This window comes from Marmota marmota, unplaced genomic scaffold (genome assembly GCF_001458135.2).
Source record: "Marmota marmota marmota unplaced genomic scaffold, marMar, whole genome shotgun sequence".
NCBI classification, from domain to species: Eukaryota; Metazoa; Chordata; class Mammalia; order Rodentia; family Sciuridae; genus Marmota; species Marmota marmota.
The window spans coordinates 3,638,986-3,654,341 of NW_026000102.1; the positions used below are offsets into that span (position 1 = coordinate 3,638,986).

General features: G+C 46.2%; 1 protein-coding gene across 2 annotated transcripts in view; it reads right to left on the bottom strand.

The window, feature by feature from the left end:
• Positions 1 to 1,389: 1,389 nt before the first annotated feature.
• Park7 (Parkinsonism associated deglycase) overlaps positions 1,390 to 15,356 on the bottom strand; it is a 14,285-nt gene continuing 318 nt past the window's right edge. The window contains exons 2-7 of one of the 2 annotated variants that reach the window (XM_015501442.2): positions 14,329 to 14,437; positions 12,773 to 12,874; positions 9,468 to 9,527; positions 8,496 to 8,565; positions 4,497 to 4,583; positions 1,390 to 1,733 (exon numbers count right to left, since the gene is read on the bottom strand). In XM_015501442.2, coding sequence (XP_015356928.1) covers positions 1,573 to 1,733; positions 4,497 to 4,583; positions 8,496 to 8,565; positions 9,468 to 9,527; positions 12,773 to 12,874; positions 14,329 to 14,418 — 570 coding nt within the window. In that variant the 5' untranslated portion in view covers positions 14,419 to 14,437 and the 3' untranslated portion in view covers positions 1,390 to 1,572. The remainder of the gene's footprint in view (positions 1,734 to 4,496; positions 4,584 to 8,495; positions 8,566 to 9,467; positions 9,528 to 12,772; positions 12,875 to 14,328; positions 14,438 to 15,356) is intronic. The other variant, XM_048783660.1, reaches the window with a different exon arrangement.

Consider the following 15,356-nt stretch of genomic DNA (forward strand, 5'->3'; position numbering starts at 1 on the left):
AATAAAACATAAAAATGGCTGGGATGTGGCTCAGTGGTCAGTGAAAAGAACAGGTATTTTACAAACATCTGCAACTCATCTGTTATGAATCACCCCACCCCTTCCCTCAGCAGCTCTTTACCAGCTCAGGAGCAGATCTGCACTTGGCCTTGGACCCAAGTCAGAAATGTGGGAAATGTCCCCTCTCATGCCCGACATGGTTACGCTTCACTGTCATCGCAGCCCTGCCTCAGCAGTCCTCCCAGGAAGCCTCTGAGCCCCAAGGTAAGTCTTATCCAGAGTCTATTCTGGAGTCTTAAGGTAAGGGCCCTTCCCTGCCCTCCACACCTGAGCCAGCCCCAGGGCCTTTGCACTTCTGGTCTCTTCTGCCTGAAGGGCTCTTAATACTTATCTGCCTCTTTCCTGCCCCATTTCTTCAGATTTCCCCTAAGACCCCTTGTCAGATGGGCCTTCTCTAACCATCACACAGAAAATGCCTCTGTCACTGCCTCCTACCCTACGTACTTCATTTTTCTTATAGAAAATTAACTTTAAATGTGTTCTCACCTTTTGCTCTCTCACAACATACACTGCATGGGGCAAAGACCACTTCTCCATGGTAAATGTTGCATTGGACAGTGCGGATGAGAGTCCAGCCCACTCTGACTTCAGGGGTCAGCTTTAGTGCGGCCCCCTCAGAGGCCTCCCCACTACCACCCCACACTGTTCCCGCTCGCTGGCATTCTATTATCCCCCATACTGTAAGGAAAAGGTGCAGTTGCATGTGTGTATTAAAAAATTAACATCTGCCTTGCCTTCTAGACCAGGAGCTGGCCAACTGCAGACCAGGGGCCATCCCCAGGCGGGTTCTTTCCTCACAGTGCCAATGGGGCTGTCAATGCTCCAGCTTTACAGAATATCTTTCTGGCCAATCTAGCAGCAGAGCATCTCAGCAGCTACCCAGAGGCTGCAGAACTGAGTCTTAGCCACTGGCCCATCTCATCTGGGTCATGTGGTCAGGGTATGTGAGGTTTTGACTGACAGGACCCAGACTGTGTGCCCACCCCAGGCACGTTTTTACTCCTAAGCAGGAGCTGAAGAGTTCCCAGGAGTGCTGGGCACTGCTCCCTGAGGAGGGGGAAAGACACAGGGCAGTCTGGGAGTTTTTACCCCACCGGAGGTCCCTTTCCACAAAAGAAAGGAGGGGCCGACTTACAAAGTTCACGGGTACAGCCCACTTCACTGCTCTGAACTGCACCGTGAACACACAGCTGGGGAGCGGGTGGAAACTGCCAGACTCCTGAGGCGCTGCCCCGCTCTTCCCTCTTGGAGAGGGACCTCAGTGGTCACCTTCAGACTGATCATGAATTCAGTTTCACAGAAGAATCTGGAGACAAAGCAGAGCCGCAGTGTTGCTCAACGCCCTGTTTATTCTGCACACAAGGTTCAGGAGGCAGGGGCACAGTGTGCAGGCTGGGGGCACGAGGTGGCCACATCACACAGCAGGCTGCCACTGCCGTGCTGACCAACTGGCGCTGGTGAGCACAGTGAGAAGGACTACCATCAGTCGCCTGGCCCGTTGGGGCAGGCATTCTAATCCTTAAGAACCAGGGGCGCCTTCACCTGGTCAGCCACCTCCTTGCCCATGAGCGCGTCCACGATGGCAAGGGCGAACTCAAAGCTGGTCCCAGGCCCACGGCTGGTGAGGATCAGGCCATCCTGCTCCACGCGGCTCTCTGAATAGCTGTAGTGACCTGCCAGGTGGGAACGGCAAGGATGCATCTTTAAAGGGCTTGGGGGGAGGCATGACAGTGACTACTGGGTAGCTATCAGCGCCCTGTCACAGCACGCCACAGGTCTCACATAAAGCCAGACAGAAACAAGGCCTCCCGCTGGCTGGCTGAGGGGCTCCCGAGCTCTCAGAAGGGCCTCCCAGAACTCCAAATTGTGGCACACAAGGCCCTCTGAGGTTTGGCCTCGGCAGAGACTGGAGTGCAGGGAAAAGACCCTGTTTCAAGGGAGAGCTGGCAAGGGCTGCACCAGGCAGAGGTGCGGGGGAGTAAGGGGAGAAGGTGGGAGACAGAGGCCCAGAGATAAATGCTCAGAACTCGGTGAAGGGGCTGCAGGTGGACAGGCATCCAGGGTGACTGCGGCTGTCTCTTGGGTGGCGGTGACCCCACTTAAGTAATTTGCAGACACAGAGGGCCACTAGAGGGAGGGGAGGAGTCAAAGTAGACAAGAACCTCCGTGAAGGATGAGAGCAGGGCTGCGCCCCGCCCCCCCCCCAACTCAGCACAGCATGGCTCAGGCACCTGTGCAGCCGGGGCACGGCTGCACCTTGTTCCTGTTTCTGGTCTTGACGCCACCAAAGCAGCAGCTCAGGAAGCGCTGGCTTAACAAATACGAAAAATGCAGCAGTGCCTCGCCTTAAAGTAGAACCCCCATGCGTCAGTGGCTGTCTTGAGCTTTTCAAGGTGGGTTAACAGCGCCTGCAGGAATCTACACCTTACTATCATTAAAAATCAGGTCCCCAGGCCTGGGGTGGTAGCGCAGTGGTAGACTTGCCTACAGTGTATGAGGCACTGGGTTCGAATCACAGCACCACATAAAAATAAACAAAGGTCCACTAAACAAAGTTTTTTTTTAAAAAGTTACCCACCAAAATAACAAGAGCACGGGGGAATCTCCCATCTACACTACTGTGGAGGAAACAAGGGCCCCTAGTGAAGGGAAAGGTTTTCATGACTAAACCCATTTACTGCTGGCTAAACCAGGCCAGGGGGGTCTAAAATGCAAAGCTAGAGAACCAGAGGGGCTGGCTGTCCAGACCTGTGATGTGCCACGCGGCCTGGAGGGTACAGCAAGCAAGAGGACCGGCAGCGACACCTGCCTGGGCCGCGGGGTGCATATGAGCTCACTGCCACCCCAGCCGGGGAAGATGCTACTGCTACTCTCAGGTGACAGATGAGGAAACCGAGGCTCAGAGAAATTAAAGACCCCACCTACGGTCCCAACTGAGTGAGGCCACCCATCAGAAAGCTGCTGGCGGCCCACAGGTGACCACTGGAGCTTACCAACACAAAGGCCACCTGGGACAAAAAATGAATCACTGAAGTTACAACTCGCTTGTTCAACACCTGACAAGCTGAGAGCCTCTGGACTGGACAGCTCCCCTGGGGAAACCTCACTGCCCCACCAAGTGCACCATGAGGCCAAGTCAAGGCCTCCCACAGAGCAGTGCCCACGATGCCTGTGGCTGCTCCTCTCAGAGCACTAGGCCTGGCTCAGATGTCACATGCTTCCTCCTGACGGGACTCACTAACTTCAGTGCCTGGTAACTTAAACACGCAGAGCCTTTCTGCCACAAGGGAGGGATGGGCAGAGGGCAAAACCTCACCTGAGCAGCAGGAGGATGGCAGCTGCCTTGCCTGGTCCTGGGTATCAGAAGGTTCATCAAGAGGAGGCTGTGAGCCTCACAGCCTGCTCCCCGCCACCCCCAGCAAGAACATAGAGGCAAAGGGCGTGGGCGAGGCGGGCGAAGTGCCTGCTCTGGCTCCTTCCACCCTCTGAAATCTTTCCACTACTTCCAAGTAAATCAAACTCCTCCATTTATTTATTTATTTTTTTTAGAGAGACAATTTTTTAATATTTATTTTTTTTTTAGTTTTTGGCGGACACAACATCTTTGTATGTGGTGCTGAGGATCGAACCCAGGCCGCACACATGCCAGGTGAGCGCGCTACCGCTTGAGCCACATCCCCAGCCCAAACTCCTCCATTTAAATGCCCAAAGCCAAAGCTTAAAAAAAAAAAGTTTTCATGCAGATGATATTACTCCCAACTTAACATCTAACTAACAAAAAGTCACCGATTTTTTAAAAAAATACATAATAACAGAGTATGGTGGTGCACATCTATAATCCCAGCAGCTTGGGAGGCTGAGGCAGGAGGATTGTGGGTTCAAAGCCAATCTCAGCAACTTAGCAAGACCGTGTCTCTAAATATAAAATGCAAGAAAGGGCTGGGGATGTGGCTCAGTGGTTGAGTGGCCCTGAGTTCAATCCCTGGTACCAAAAAGAAAAGAAAAAGATAAGATGATGAAAGTAAGTGCCCAACTATTATTTAGAAAAGAAATAGGTCACCAAAGAAGCAGGCCATGCTGCCAAGGAAGCAGGCACTCTGGGAGAAAAAAGCAAGGTTCATTTTGCTGTGCACTGTGGGTAAATGGCACGTTCTAAACTATGGCCAGGGTTGTAACTGTACAGGGTTGTAACTGTAGGCTGCTGGAAAAGCATTCATAAAAACACAACCTCAGCATGTCTCATAACCACCTTCTGTCTGTGACAGCAGAGACCCAGAGCCCTGCCTCTGCAGCCCCAGGTGAGCACAGCTCCCGTGACACAGCTGCAGAGGACCAAGGCCATCCGCCCCAGCCCAGAACACCCCATTCTAGCTGCAGATGGTGCTAATAAGTTTTCTGAGGTCTTTTTGTATATGAAAACATAAGCATATACTTACTCCCATTCATCATTTTGTCTTTAGCAAGTGGGTGTGTTGTAACTTTACTTCCAAAACCTATTTCATGAGCCAAAAGAGCCGTAGGACCTAAAAATAAGATTAATAAAAACTTGAGGGCGACGAAGGAAAATCATACTTTGATATTCTAACAGCAAATGTATTCTTCAAAATTAAAAGCTCTTACATAAAACAGAGTTGTGGTTCTGAAATTAAACACTTCTCAGTAGGAGAGGTAAAGTACACTCTGAATAAATTATTTGCTGAGCACATGGGGCAAAATACACAAATCTAAAACACTTCAATAACGACTTAATCAAAAAGATTTACCCTGACACCTGTGAAGCACAGGCAGGCTAACAGAATGTGCCCAGGGACCCAATGCACCACGAGTACAAAGGTGGGGGAGACCACCTTGCGTCTACTTCCTGCCTTACTCTTGGCAAAAAGAAAGATCTAGTTACACATTAAGGGCATCCAGTACCCTCTGAACTTCTGGACTTTGTTGCTGTTTTATTTTTCTACCTGAAAGTGAAAAACAGAGAATTAATGTTCATTTATCCCTCTAGCCATCTACATACTCAGGCGGTAAGAAGAGCACACTGCCCTGCCCGGAAGGAAACAACTGTGAAATGCTAACTCTTAAATATGAAGGCACGAGAGCTTCTTAAAACTACCTAGGCAGGGGGCTGGGGATGTAGCTCAGTTGGTAGAGTGCCTGCCTCGCAATGCACAAGGCTCTGGGTTCAATCCCCAGCACCACCAAAAAAGAAAAAACTAGTTATGTAAAGAACCATGCAGAAATGTCACCATGTGAAATCACGCACCCTGCTCTTAAGATAAAGCCTGAAAATATATAGGCACTAGCCAGAGATTTCTACCCAGAGTTCACTGGAAATGGTCAACTTTAGCAATCGCCCTAAGTCATGACCAGGTAGCTCAGCGGAAGCACTGGCCCTGCATGCACAGGGCTTCAGGGGCAGTCCCCAGCCTTACCACCTTACCTTCAAACTTTTTTATTTTTTTATTTATTTATTTTTTTAAAATATTTATTTATTTATTTATTTAAGTTCTCGGCAGACACAACATCTTTGTTTGTATATGGTGCTGAGGATCGAACCCGGGCCGCACGCATGCCAGGCGAGCGTGCTACCGCTTGAGCCACATCCCCAGCCCCCTTCAAACTTTTTTAAAGAAAAGTTTTTACTATACTTTTTGTTTTCTAAGTCTCACACAAAATTCTAAGGCCCCAGGTCTCCCCTGGATGAGAGGACCCCGGCCTGCTGCAGGCTCACACAGGTGCACCTTCCTGGCAACAGCAATTCTACACAGCAGGCCACACTGAGCACAGCTGCCACATACAGCAAGCCAAGGAAACCGATTCCGGGGCTTTCTGCCTGTGTCAGCTTCAAACCAAGTCCTCATCAAGTCCTTAAATCAAAAGCCTCAAACACGCCTCTTTCCACCCTAACTTATTCTACACACAAGACAACTACTACAACCACTGTGGTAGCCAAATTTAAAAGTCTATGAAAATGGAATAACTATCTCCCAACTTTCATTGAACAAACACCAGCATGTCATGAACCACCACTCTTCAGTTTTTATTTGGTAAGATCTGAAGAACTAAGAAACCCTACACGAGCTGATATTTTCAAGCAGGCTTCAGTGAGGACAGCAGCAAGGCGAGACCAGCAGTCCTTAGGCTGCTCCCTGGGGCAGGGTTAAAAGCCTATGCAACTGTGGACACAGGACTTTACTGATGCCTGGTCATGAAGCTCAGAGCTGCTTTCTGTGGCCTAGGAATCCTGCTTGGAAAATTAAAGGAGATATTTGTTATTCTTACTACTTGAGCCTCTGGTGGATGAAAGTGCTGCCAGTCTCCCCTCCAGATTTGCTCTGAGCAAGGACCTGAGGGTGGAGCCAGCAGAATCCTCGTCCCACAGCACCATCAGGTGGAGACTTACAGGAACAACACCCTGGCCAACTCCCTGAGCATCCCTCCGTGCTCATAGTAAAGCTCATTTTATCTTCTTCTCAAGAAAGCCTCCCTTCCAATTTCTCTTTCTCATTTACTATCAGGGACTGACCTAATGTTCTTTCAGTTCAAAAGCAGTTCCCACATTCTAACTGCCACATTCCAAAAGAATCTTCTATTTATTTGCTGATTTAAACAGGGAAATCTCAACCAGACACAGCAGTGCACGCCTGTAATCCCAGCTACTGGGGAGGCTGAGGCAGGAGGTTGGCAAGATCAAGGCCAGCTTGCTCAACTTAGCAAGACCCTGTCTCAAAATAAAAAATTTAAAAAAAAGGGCTGGAGTGTGGCTCAGTGGTAGAGCACCCTGGGCAATCCTTAGACCCACAAAACCAAAACATCAGCCCCCTCCTGCCACCCTCTGCTGTCCCATCGTCCCCATCCACATAATCACTGCAACATCCACTGCTCACCACCTGTCTCTCTGTGCCCCCACTTTGCACACAGTACAGAGATGGTGGTACTGGATGTTGAACAGGATAAACACACTGCTAGTGTAGTTTACTTTTTTAAAGTCGATTACTGTAGGGCCCATACTCCTGGCATGGTAGTCAAGCTTATCCCAGCACAAGACAGTGAGCTACATGAGGCTGGTAATTTTGCTACCTCCATGACACTGCAGGACTAAAGGTCATGTGGTTTTGCTTTTAGCAGAGTAATAAGGAAACAAATCCAGGCAGACTCTCACTTTATTCTTTTGGTCAAAGCACCTGAGAATGAGGCTAGCTTCCCAGCAGCAGAGCAGTCAGAGACCAAACTAATAGGACCCATGACATATTCCCCAGGAGGGAGCAGCTGCTTGGGACACAGTGACTATGGGCCTTTGGAGAAGCCCTTCTGACCCGGGGCAGGCAGCAAGAGGCCAGCGCACCGGGGAACCCAAGGGCAAGGTCAGCCAGGGCAGGGGCCTCAGTCGTCCCTCCCAGTCTCTAGACGGCAGCTTTCAAGCACTGGAGGTCTTAGGACACCTTCAGTTTGTTTGTGGGTCACACTACTCACTGTGTGCCATGTTAGAAATTAAAACCGGGATTTTTAGGGGATGCTGGGGATGGAACCCAGGGATTCAGGCATGCAAAGAGGTGCCCTATCCTTGAACTATACCCAAACTGGGAGATTTTAAAAGCATGAGAAGAAATTCACAGACAACAGTGCCCTGCCCAAATGACAGCTCTGACAACCTCTGATGCCACTCCTGTGTGAGAGCAGAAAAAGCAAGTGACATCCCTAGGGTCTGCTCTCACCTGCCTGCCCTCTGGAGGAAAATGAGCACAGTGCTGGGGCAGAGTCCCTGCTGCAACCTCTTTAAAAGGCCTAACATACTGAACAAACACCAGCATGTCACTTTTACCAAACCACCCACCATGCTGCATTTATTCACTGGCTCTTCTGAGACACACTTCACGAAGACCCACAGCAGGAAGGGCACTGGCCAGGGATACATGCTCGACAGCAGGACAGCATCTGACCTTAAAGCAACAGGATGCACTTGCAATGACACAGATGACAGAATACTGCTACAAAGCCTCAAAGATGGAGGGACAACTACAAAGCACTAAAAGATTTTGTTCTCAGTTATGTGGCAGATGATGCGGGGCCCAAGATCACCTGACAGAGAGATTTAGGAAACACCCGGGACACAGGCTGCAAGCGCCCTGGCTTACAAGCCTGCAGGGCAAGCTCAGGGCAGAGCTGCGGTGTTTATGTCTGAGAGGTTCTTGCTGACTGTGCTGGCAGGAAGATCTGCTGTGACAAGCTGTTCACTGAATTCCATAGGCCTTGTTTTCCTCTGAGGTCAACCGAACACAGAAAACAGTAAGTTGCACAGAATGCAGACCAAGGGTACAGAAAAGACTGAGCAGACAACTGGACTCTGCTGAAAGGACATGATTTCATGCCACCCAAACCAGGCACACCAGGATGGAAGCCTTCAAGCCTTCTCCCCCTGCGCTGCTGGGGCACATTACCTGCACAGATGGCGGCTATGAGGCCCTTCCTGCTCTCCTGCTCCTTCAGGATCTCCTTCACAGCAGCAGACTGTCAAAGAAAACCAAAGACAGCCAGCTATGATTAGGCTGTAAACCAGTCTCTCGCCAGGAATCTTTGGCCAAATTTGATTTTAGCTTCAATCACAAGAGCTTCAATCTATTTCCCCAAAATATCTCTAAATCATTAATATGAAAATTATCAAATTCATATCATACCTATATTCTTACCCCAGTCAAGGCATTTGTCTTAAAAGAAAAGCATCTCTCTTTGCTTAAAGATGACAGGAGAAAGCACTGTCTCCTGGCACATATGACCCCTGTGGTTCTGTTCTCCATGGAGAAAGAGGCAGAGGAGCGTGGGGGTCTTCAGACGGCAGAGTGAGGACAGACCGACCAGGAGACCTCCCTAATGTCCACTGCGCCTCTTCCAGTCTTTCTGTACGCCCCACCCCTGCCTGCTTACCTGCCCCTCCCATCTCTTCTTCCCTGGTCACTCCTCACACAACACTTAAAATGAAGAGGCTGTGGACCCCCCTGAAGCCATTCTCATTCATGCTGGCACCTCTAGTCCCCACAACCTCCCTCAACTGTGACTGCTGAGCAGATGGCTGGCCTCCCAGCTTCCTGTGTCAGCCTTCACAATATCAGAGCACTCTTCTGCATCTGGGGAAACACACATGCTCTTACTGTGGACTGTGGGTGCCTCTCTTCATAGTAACTGACCACTGGCTCAGCTCTTTTTCATACAAAAGCTATTAGAATATTTTTTAAAATAAAAATAAGTTTATAATACCATTTGGTTAATTTTAGTTGTTTTTCTTTCTTTCACAACCTTCTCCCTAAAATATCCAAATAACAAACTGCACAGAACACAAGTAGATGCTGAAATGCCTGCTTTAGACCCCACCCTGTCCAGCCTTTGGAGGTGTATGAGTAAATTTGAGCTTTTACCTCAGATAAATTCTGTGCACCCAGATTACCTCCTGGCAGAACCACCACATCATATGGTCCCTGTAATAGTTCGAAAAATTTAAAAAAGAACATTTTATTTCAAATATATAATTAAAGTGACAATCAAATAACCCGTTTGTCTTTTAAATGTGGATACAAATAAAGCATGGGAGATAATCCAAGTATCTGTCAAAAGAAAAATAGTTAGGGGCTGGGGTGTAGCTCAGCAATACAGCACACATGAGGCCCTGGTTCAATCTCCAAAACCACCCCCAAAAAGAACTTAAATAAGCCATGCTGAGTTCCTATGATGGGATGTTTCTAACTAGCAAAAAAAAAATGCAGAATATATGAACAGAGTAACATAAAAGGATGTCCACGTGGCAGAGCAGCAGCTCCAGGTAACTGCACTCTTGTAAGAGACCAGGGTGCCCGAGCTGAAGGAGAACAATGGTTTGAGCCCAGCTGGGCTACACAGCGAGGCTGTCACACACACAGACCAAAGTATAAACAGCACACATACCCAGATGCACGTTATGCGAGCCCACAAGCCACACACACATCCCCCAGCTGAGTGTATACAGATATCAGAGAGGCACAGCCACTAAAGGAGAGCAGAGTGGGGGACGGAGGGAGAATGAGAAAGGGACACTCAACACTTCAACTTTATATATGTCTCCTCAGATGAATCGTCCTTTGTTTTTTCACCATGCTGGGGATTGAACCCAGGACCTTGCTTTGCCAAACACATGCTCTGCCAAACCACATCCCAGCCCTGAATTATTATTTGAGAAGAATGTATGTAACAATTTTATGTATGTATATACGTATGTTTTGTGTGTACATATGTATATATGTTTTGGTACCAGGGATTGAAGGGTATTCAACCACTGAGCCACATTCCTGCCTTTTTTGTATAGTTTATTTTGATACAGGGTCTCACTAAATTGCTGAGGCTGGCTTTGAACCCTTGATCCTCCTGCCTAGCTTCCTGAGCCACTGGGATTATAGGTGTGCACCACCACCACATCCTGCTTATGGAGCAATTTTAAAAGCAAATACTAAATAAAAAACACAGGAAAAAATATTTTTAATTTTATGAAAGATGGAACTTAGTGGGGAAAAGAGAAAAATGACACAATATTTAGCTTCCTAAACACCAAAACGTCTTAGAAAACTGAATAATCTCAAGCCATGGGGAGTGATGTTGACCAAATTTTATTATTACATTGTGTGCATATAAAAATATGTAATAACAAATACCATCAATTTGTACAACTATAATGCACCAATACAAAATGTGGAGAAAAAGAATAAAAAAAACAAAACCCTCATGTTTGCTGAAATTACAAAATGGAAATTGCATTAACAATAAAGTGATGGGCTGGGGATGTGGCTCAAGCGGTAGCACGCTCGCCTGGCATGCGTGCGGCCCGGGTTCGATCCTCAGCACCACATACAAACAAAGATGTTGTGTCCGCCGAAAACTAAAATAAATAAATAAATATTAAAAAAAAAAAAAAAAAAAAAACAATAAAGTGGTTAAAAATCTTAGTCATTAAATTACAAAATGAAAGTTTGGTACCAGGGATTGAAGGGTACTCAACCACTGAGCCACATTCCTGCCTTTTTTTGTATAGTTTATTTTGATACAGGGTCTCACTAAATTGCTAAGGCTGGCTTTGAACTCTTGATCCTCCTGCCTAAGCTTCCTGAGTAGTGTGACATCTACTTTTTAGAATTACTTTTTAATATCATAAATATCTGACTTGTTTTAAACAAAGCAAAAACTCAAAAAACTAAATGGGGGCTGGGGATGTGGCTCAAGTGGTAGCACGCTCGTCTGGCATGCGTGCGGCCCGGGTTCGATCCTCAGCACCACATACCAACAAAGATGTTGTGTCTGCCAGTAACTAAAAAAATAAATAAATAAATAAATATGTTTAAAGAAAAAAAAAAAAAAAAAAAACTAAATGGAAGTGAAGTACCTAATTTCTTTCACTCTTTAGAATTTAACTAAATGAATACTTACAAAGCTAACTGCTGATCTAAAATACTCAAGACACCACAGGACAAAATAGAAAAGAGGAATCTTTTTTTTTCCTCTTCTATTTCTCATTTTAACAGGATAAAAAAAAAGAACTTGCATATATTAACAATGTTCCAATTCTCCCACAAGCCAGCCATGAAATATTCACTGTGAGGACGACTCACATGGGGAACTCTGCTTGGGTTCTGGCAGAGCACAACCATAGTGAGCTCGGTCTGCCCCCTTTCTGCCACTGTCCCCTTGAGTATGGCACAGCCCACCTCTTGTGCCCTGACACGCCCATCTGAACCTGTGGCAAGGTGGGCAAGAGTTTCTGAGACAAGGGACCCAGCTTTCCCTAAGATAACCAGGAGAGCCTGTCACCCTCAAGGTGAGGACCATCCATCTAAAGGTACTACAAAAGCAAGGATCTTAGTAGAATCATCCATCCTGTAATCCAACCATTCTGCACAAGCTGTTTCATCTGAGATGAATCAAACAACTGAGAAGCAGCTTTAAATGAAAATGGAGAACATCATGTAAGTGAAATAAGCCAGACTTGGAAAGTCACGGGTGAAATGTTGCCTCTCATGTGTGGAAGCTGGAGCAGAGTAAGGAAAGAAGGCAGTAGGGGAGCAAGTAGGCTGTCTTCAAGACCCAGGGAGGTCAGCAGAGCAGGAGGAGGAGAGTGAGAGGCAGGGAGGAAGAGAAAGAAATATGGGACGGATCTAACAGAACAAAGTCGTACACACGCATAAATACACCAAATGGAATTTCCTCTTCATGTACATGTAGAAAGAAACAATCAAAACTGAAGAGCGAAAGGGAGCGCTATAGAATAGAGGAGGGATAGCGCTATAGAATAGAGGAGGAAGAGCAGGGAAGGGAAGGGGGAGGAAAAGCGGGGGAGTGGGGACTGACACAGAATTCCTCCTATGTATAATTTTGTTAAAGGAACCCAAATACTATGTATCACAAACAAACAGCTTTAGAAAAAGGACAAAAAGAGGCTTCCACCCGCCTCCGCCTTCGCACCCATTCACTCATCCACACACCACCCTCCCACCTCCTGGACACAAAAGCAGTATCTACAACTGCCAGGTCTTGGTACAGCAGAAAGGTGATACCCCCAAGTTTGGTGGAGAATATTTCCAAGGAAAAAAATTTCCTTAAAATAAGTCTATTCTAACAATGACCTTATATATAATTAAAAGACATTTCAAGAAACTAACATAGAAGCCATATGAAGGAATAATTTTATGTACAGAAAACAAACCTGCTTTCGTGCATCTTCAAGACTGGCATCAGGACAAATGACAACATCACGGCTACACTGTACTGGGTCTTTTCCAGACAGACCTGCAACCGTGACCTTAATCTAAGAGAAAGACATCATATTTAAGAATGCTGAGACATAAACTTAAGAGTAACATTTTCACATCTTTCCTGGGTTTTAAAATAACTTGACAGTAAATGTTGCAAGAAAACCATACTGAATGTAAGCTATTACACTGATTATGTATTTAATAACTAGGTCTGTTGTGGTTTGCCTGGGACAACCCCAACTTATAGCCACTGTCCTGGCACCTCGTCTGGCTAGAAAATCCTTTCTCCCACAAGTGATCTGATTCAGGAGATAAATTTCATGATCATTCTATTAATAACCCATCTTGCAAGGTTCCCGTTGCATTTAAACCTCATAGCATTTTTATAAGGTAGAAATGCAAGTTAAAAAATAAAATGCCACGTTATTTTGCAAAAACTTAAAAAGCTAACAATACAAAGAGTTGATACTAGGAAAAAAATGGGCATTCTTCTACCCTGCTGGTGGGACTACAGACTGGTACACTGGAGAGCAACTTGGCAAAACCTATGACGATGACGCGGGTTTTCCCTGGGCCTAGCAATTCCATTTTTAGGTGCAGAGTCTGAAAAGCCTTCCCCACATTTGCACGAATCAATAAGTAAGTATAGTATGTACCACAGCATTGCAAGGCTGGACGCAGAAGAATGGACAGGTTGTGGCACATTCACATAGTGCAATATTAACAAGCAACACCAAATGAATAAGCTGGATTTTCAATTTTGGAACCAGAAAAGTATACAGTAAGCAGACTACAAGGCCAGACTGCATGGGTCTACCACCTGGCTCCTCTATTTAAAACTCTGTAACTTGGGCACACTTCGTCTCTGTTCCTCAGTTTCTTCAACAGTAAAATGGGTTGCAATGCCTAACAGTTCTTATTAAGGTGTATATAAGTAAATGCCTTGCATGAAGTCTGGCACACTGACAATAGTCTGGAAGTGACCTTACAATGCAGAACCTTAAAAATATATATTTTAGTTGTAGATGGACACAATACATTTATTTTATTTACTTATTTTTATGTGGTGCTGAGGTTTGCACCCAGTGCCTCACACATTAGATAAGCACTCTACCACTGAGCTACAACCCCAGCTCTTTAAGTATGTTTCTTTAAAGCAACTGCTCTTTAAGAAATGGGTCCAAGGCTGTGCATTTTGGCACATGCCTATAGTCCTAGATACTCAAGACTGAGGTAGGAGGACTGCTTGAGCCCAGAAGTTCAGGGCCAGCCTGCACAGAGTAGCCACACTGTCTCTCAAAAAGAAGAAAGAAATGGGTCTGAAAGAAATAAGGCAAGATGTTAATAAGTATTAAACATGGGCAGTGAATAAACAGATATTTGTTATTATGTAATCACTGTATTTTTTAACATATTTGAAATATTTCATGAAGTACTTTGGGTTTCACTCTATTCAATGTCTTTAAAAATCCAAACCTTTTGACAAGGACTAGTAAACAGCACTTACCCCAGCTCTTCTCATGACATCCACAGGGATGACGGTCTCCATCTCCTCTGCTCCTTTGGCCAGGATGACCAGGGCTCTTTTTGAAGCCATTTTGATGTTGTTTTAACACCTTAAAAATTTCAAAAAAAAAAAATTGTCAGAAAACTTTCACTACAACCCTATAATAGCCAAAATATTTAAGTTAAGGAACATTTTAAAGCACACTAAGTATCTCCTAGGGAAATTATTTTGGTATTTTTTTTAAAAAAGCATTTTGGTTAATAATCTACATAGTAGTTTCAGTTGCTCTGTTTCTGAGCTGAAGACAGAGAGAGATTGCTAACGTGTGTTTGATTTTCCTTTACCAAGTTTTCCTTTTCTTTCTATTTATTTTTGTGGTACTGGAGAATTAACTCAGGAGTGCAGTGTTTTACCACTGAGCTATAGACATGGCAACCTGACCCGCACTTTTTTTTTTTTAATTTTGAAAGAGTGTCTACTTAAGTTGCCAGGCTGGCCTTGAACTTGGGATCCTCTGGCTCAGCCTCCCTAGTATTATACAGACGTGCACTACATGGGCAGGCTCTTTATCACGTTTTCTTAACCCCGATTTCTAATATGTTGAATATGTTCTAAAACACGAATGTGGGTCTTGTCTTGCACTTGGCACAATGCAGTTCCTCAAGTACTGTTTCACAAAATACAACCGCACTGATTATCAACGGCAAAAAATGGGAACACAGTTTTGGCAACTAGCCTGCAAGAGCTTTGGAGAGGATTTTTTATATATTTATTATTATTATTATTATTTTAAGTTCCAATAGGAAAAGCAAAAGCTCCGGGGAGGGGCGTCAGCTGGCAGGGTCACACGCGTGCACACGGTTCTCAGCCTGAGGAACGCGCACCGCTACCTGGAGCGCGGGGCTCTCGCGGCGGGCAAAGGCCAGCCGCCCGCGCTCCGCGACCGTAACCTACACACTTCCACATGCGCACGCCCTGCTCGCCCCCACCCGGCACCGCGGCGCCCCAGGCCCGCCCGGCTCCCCGCA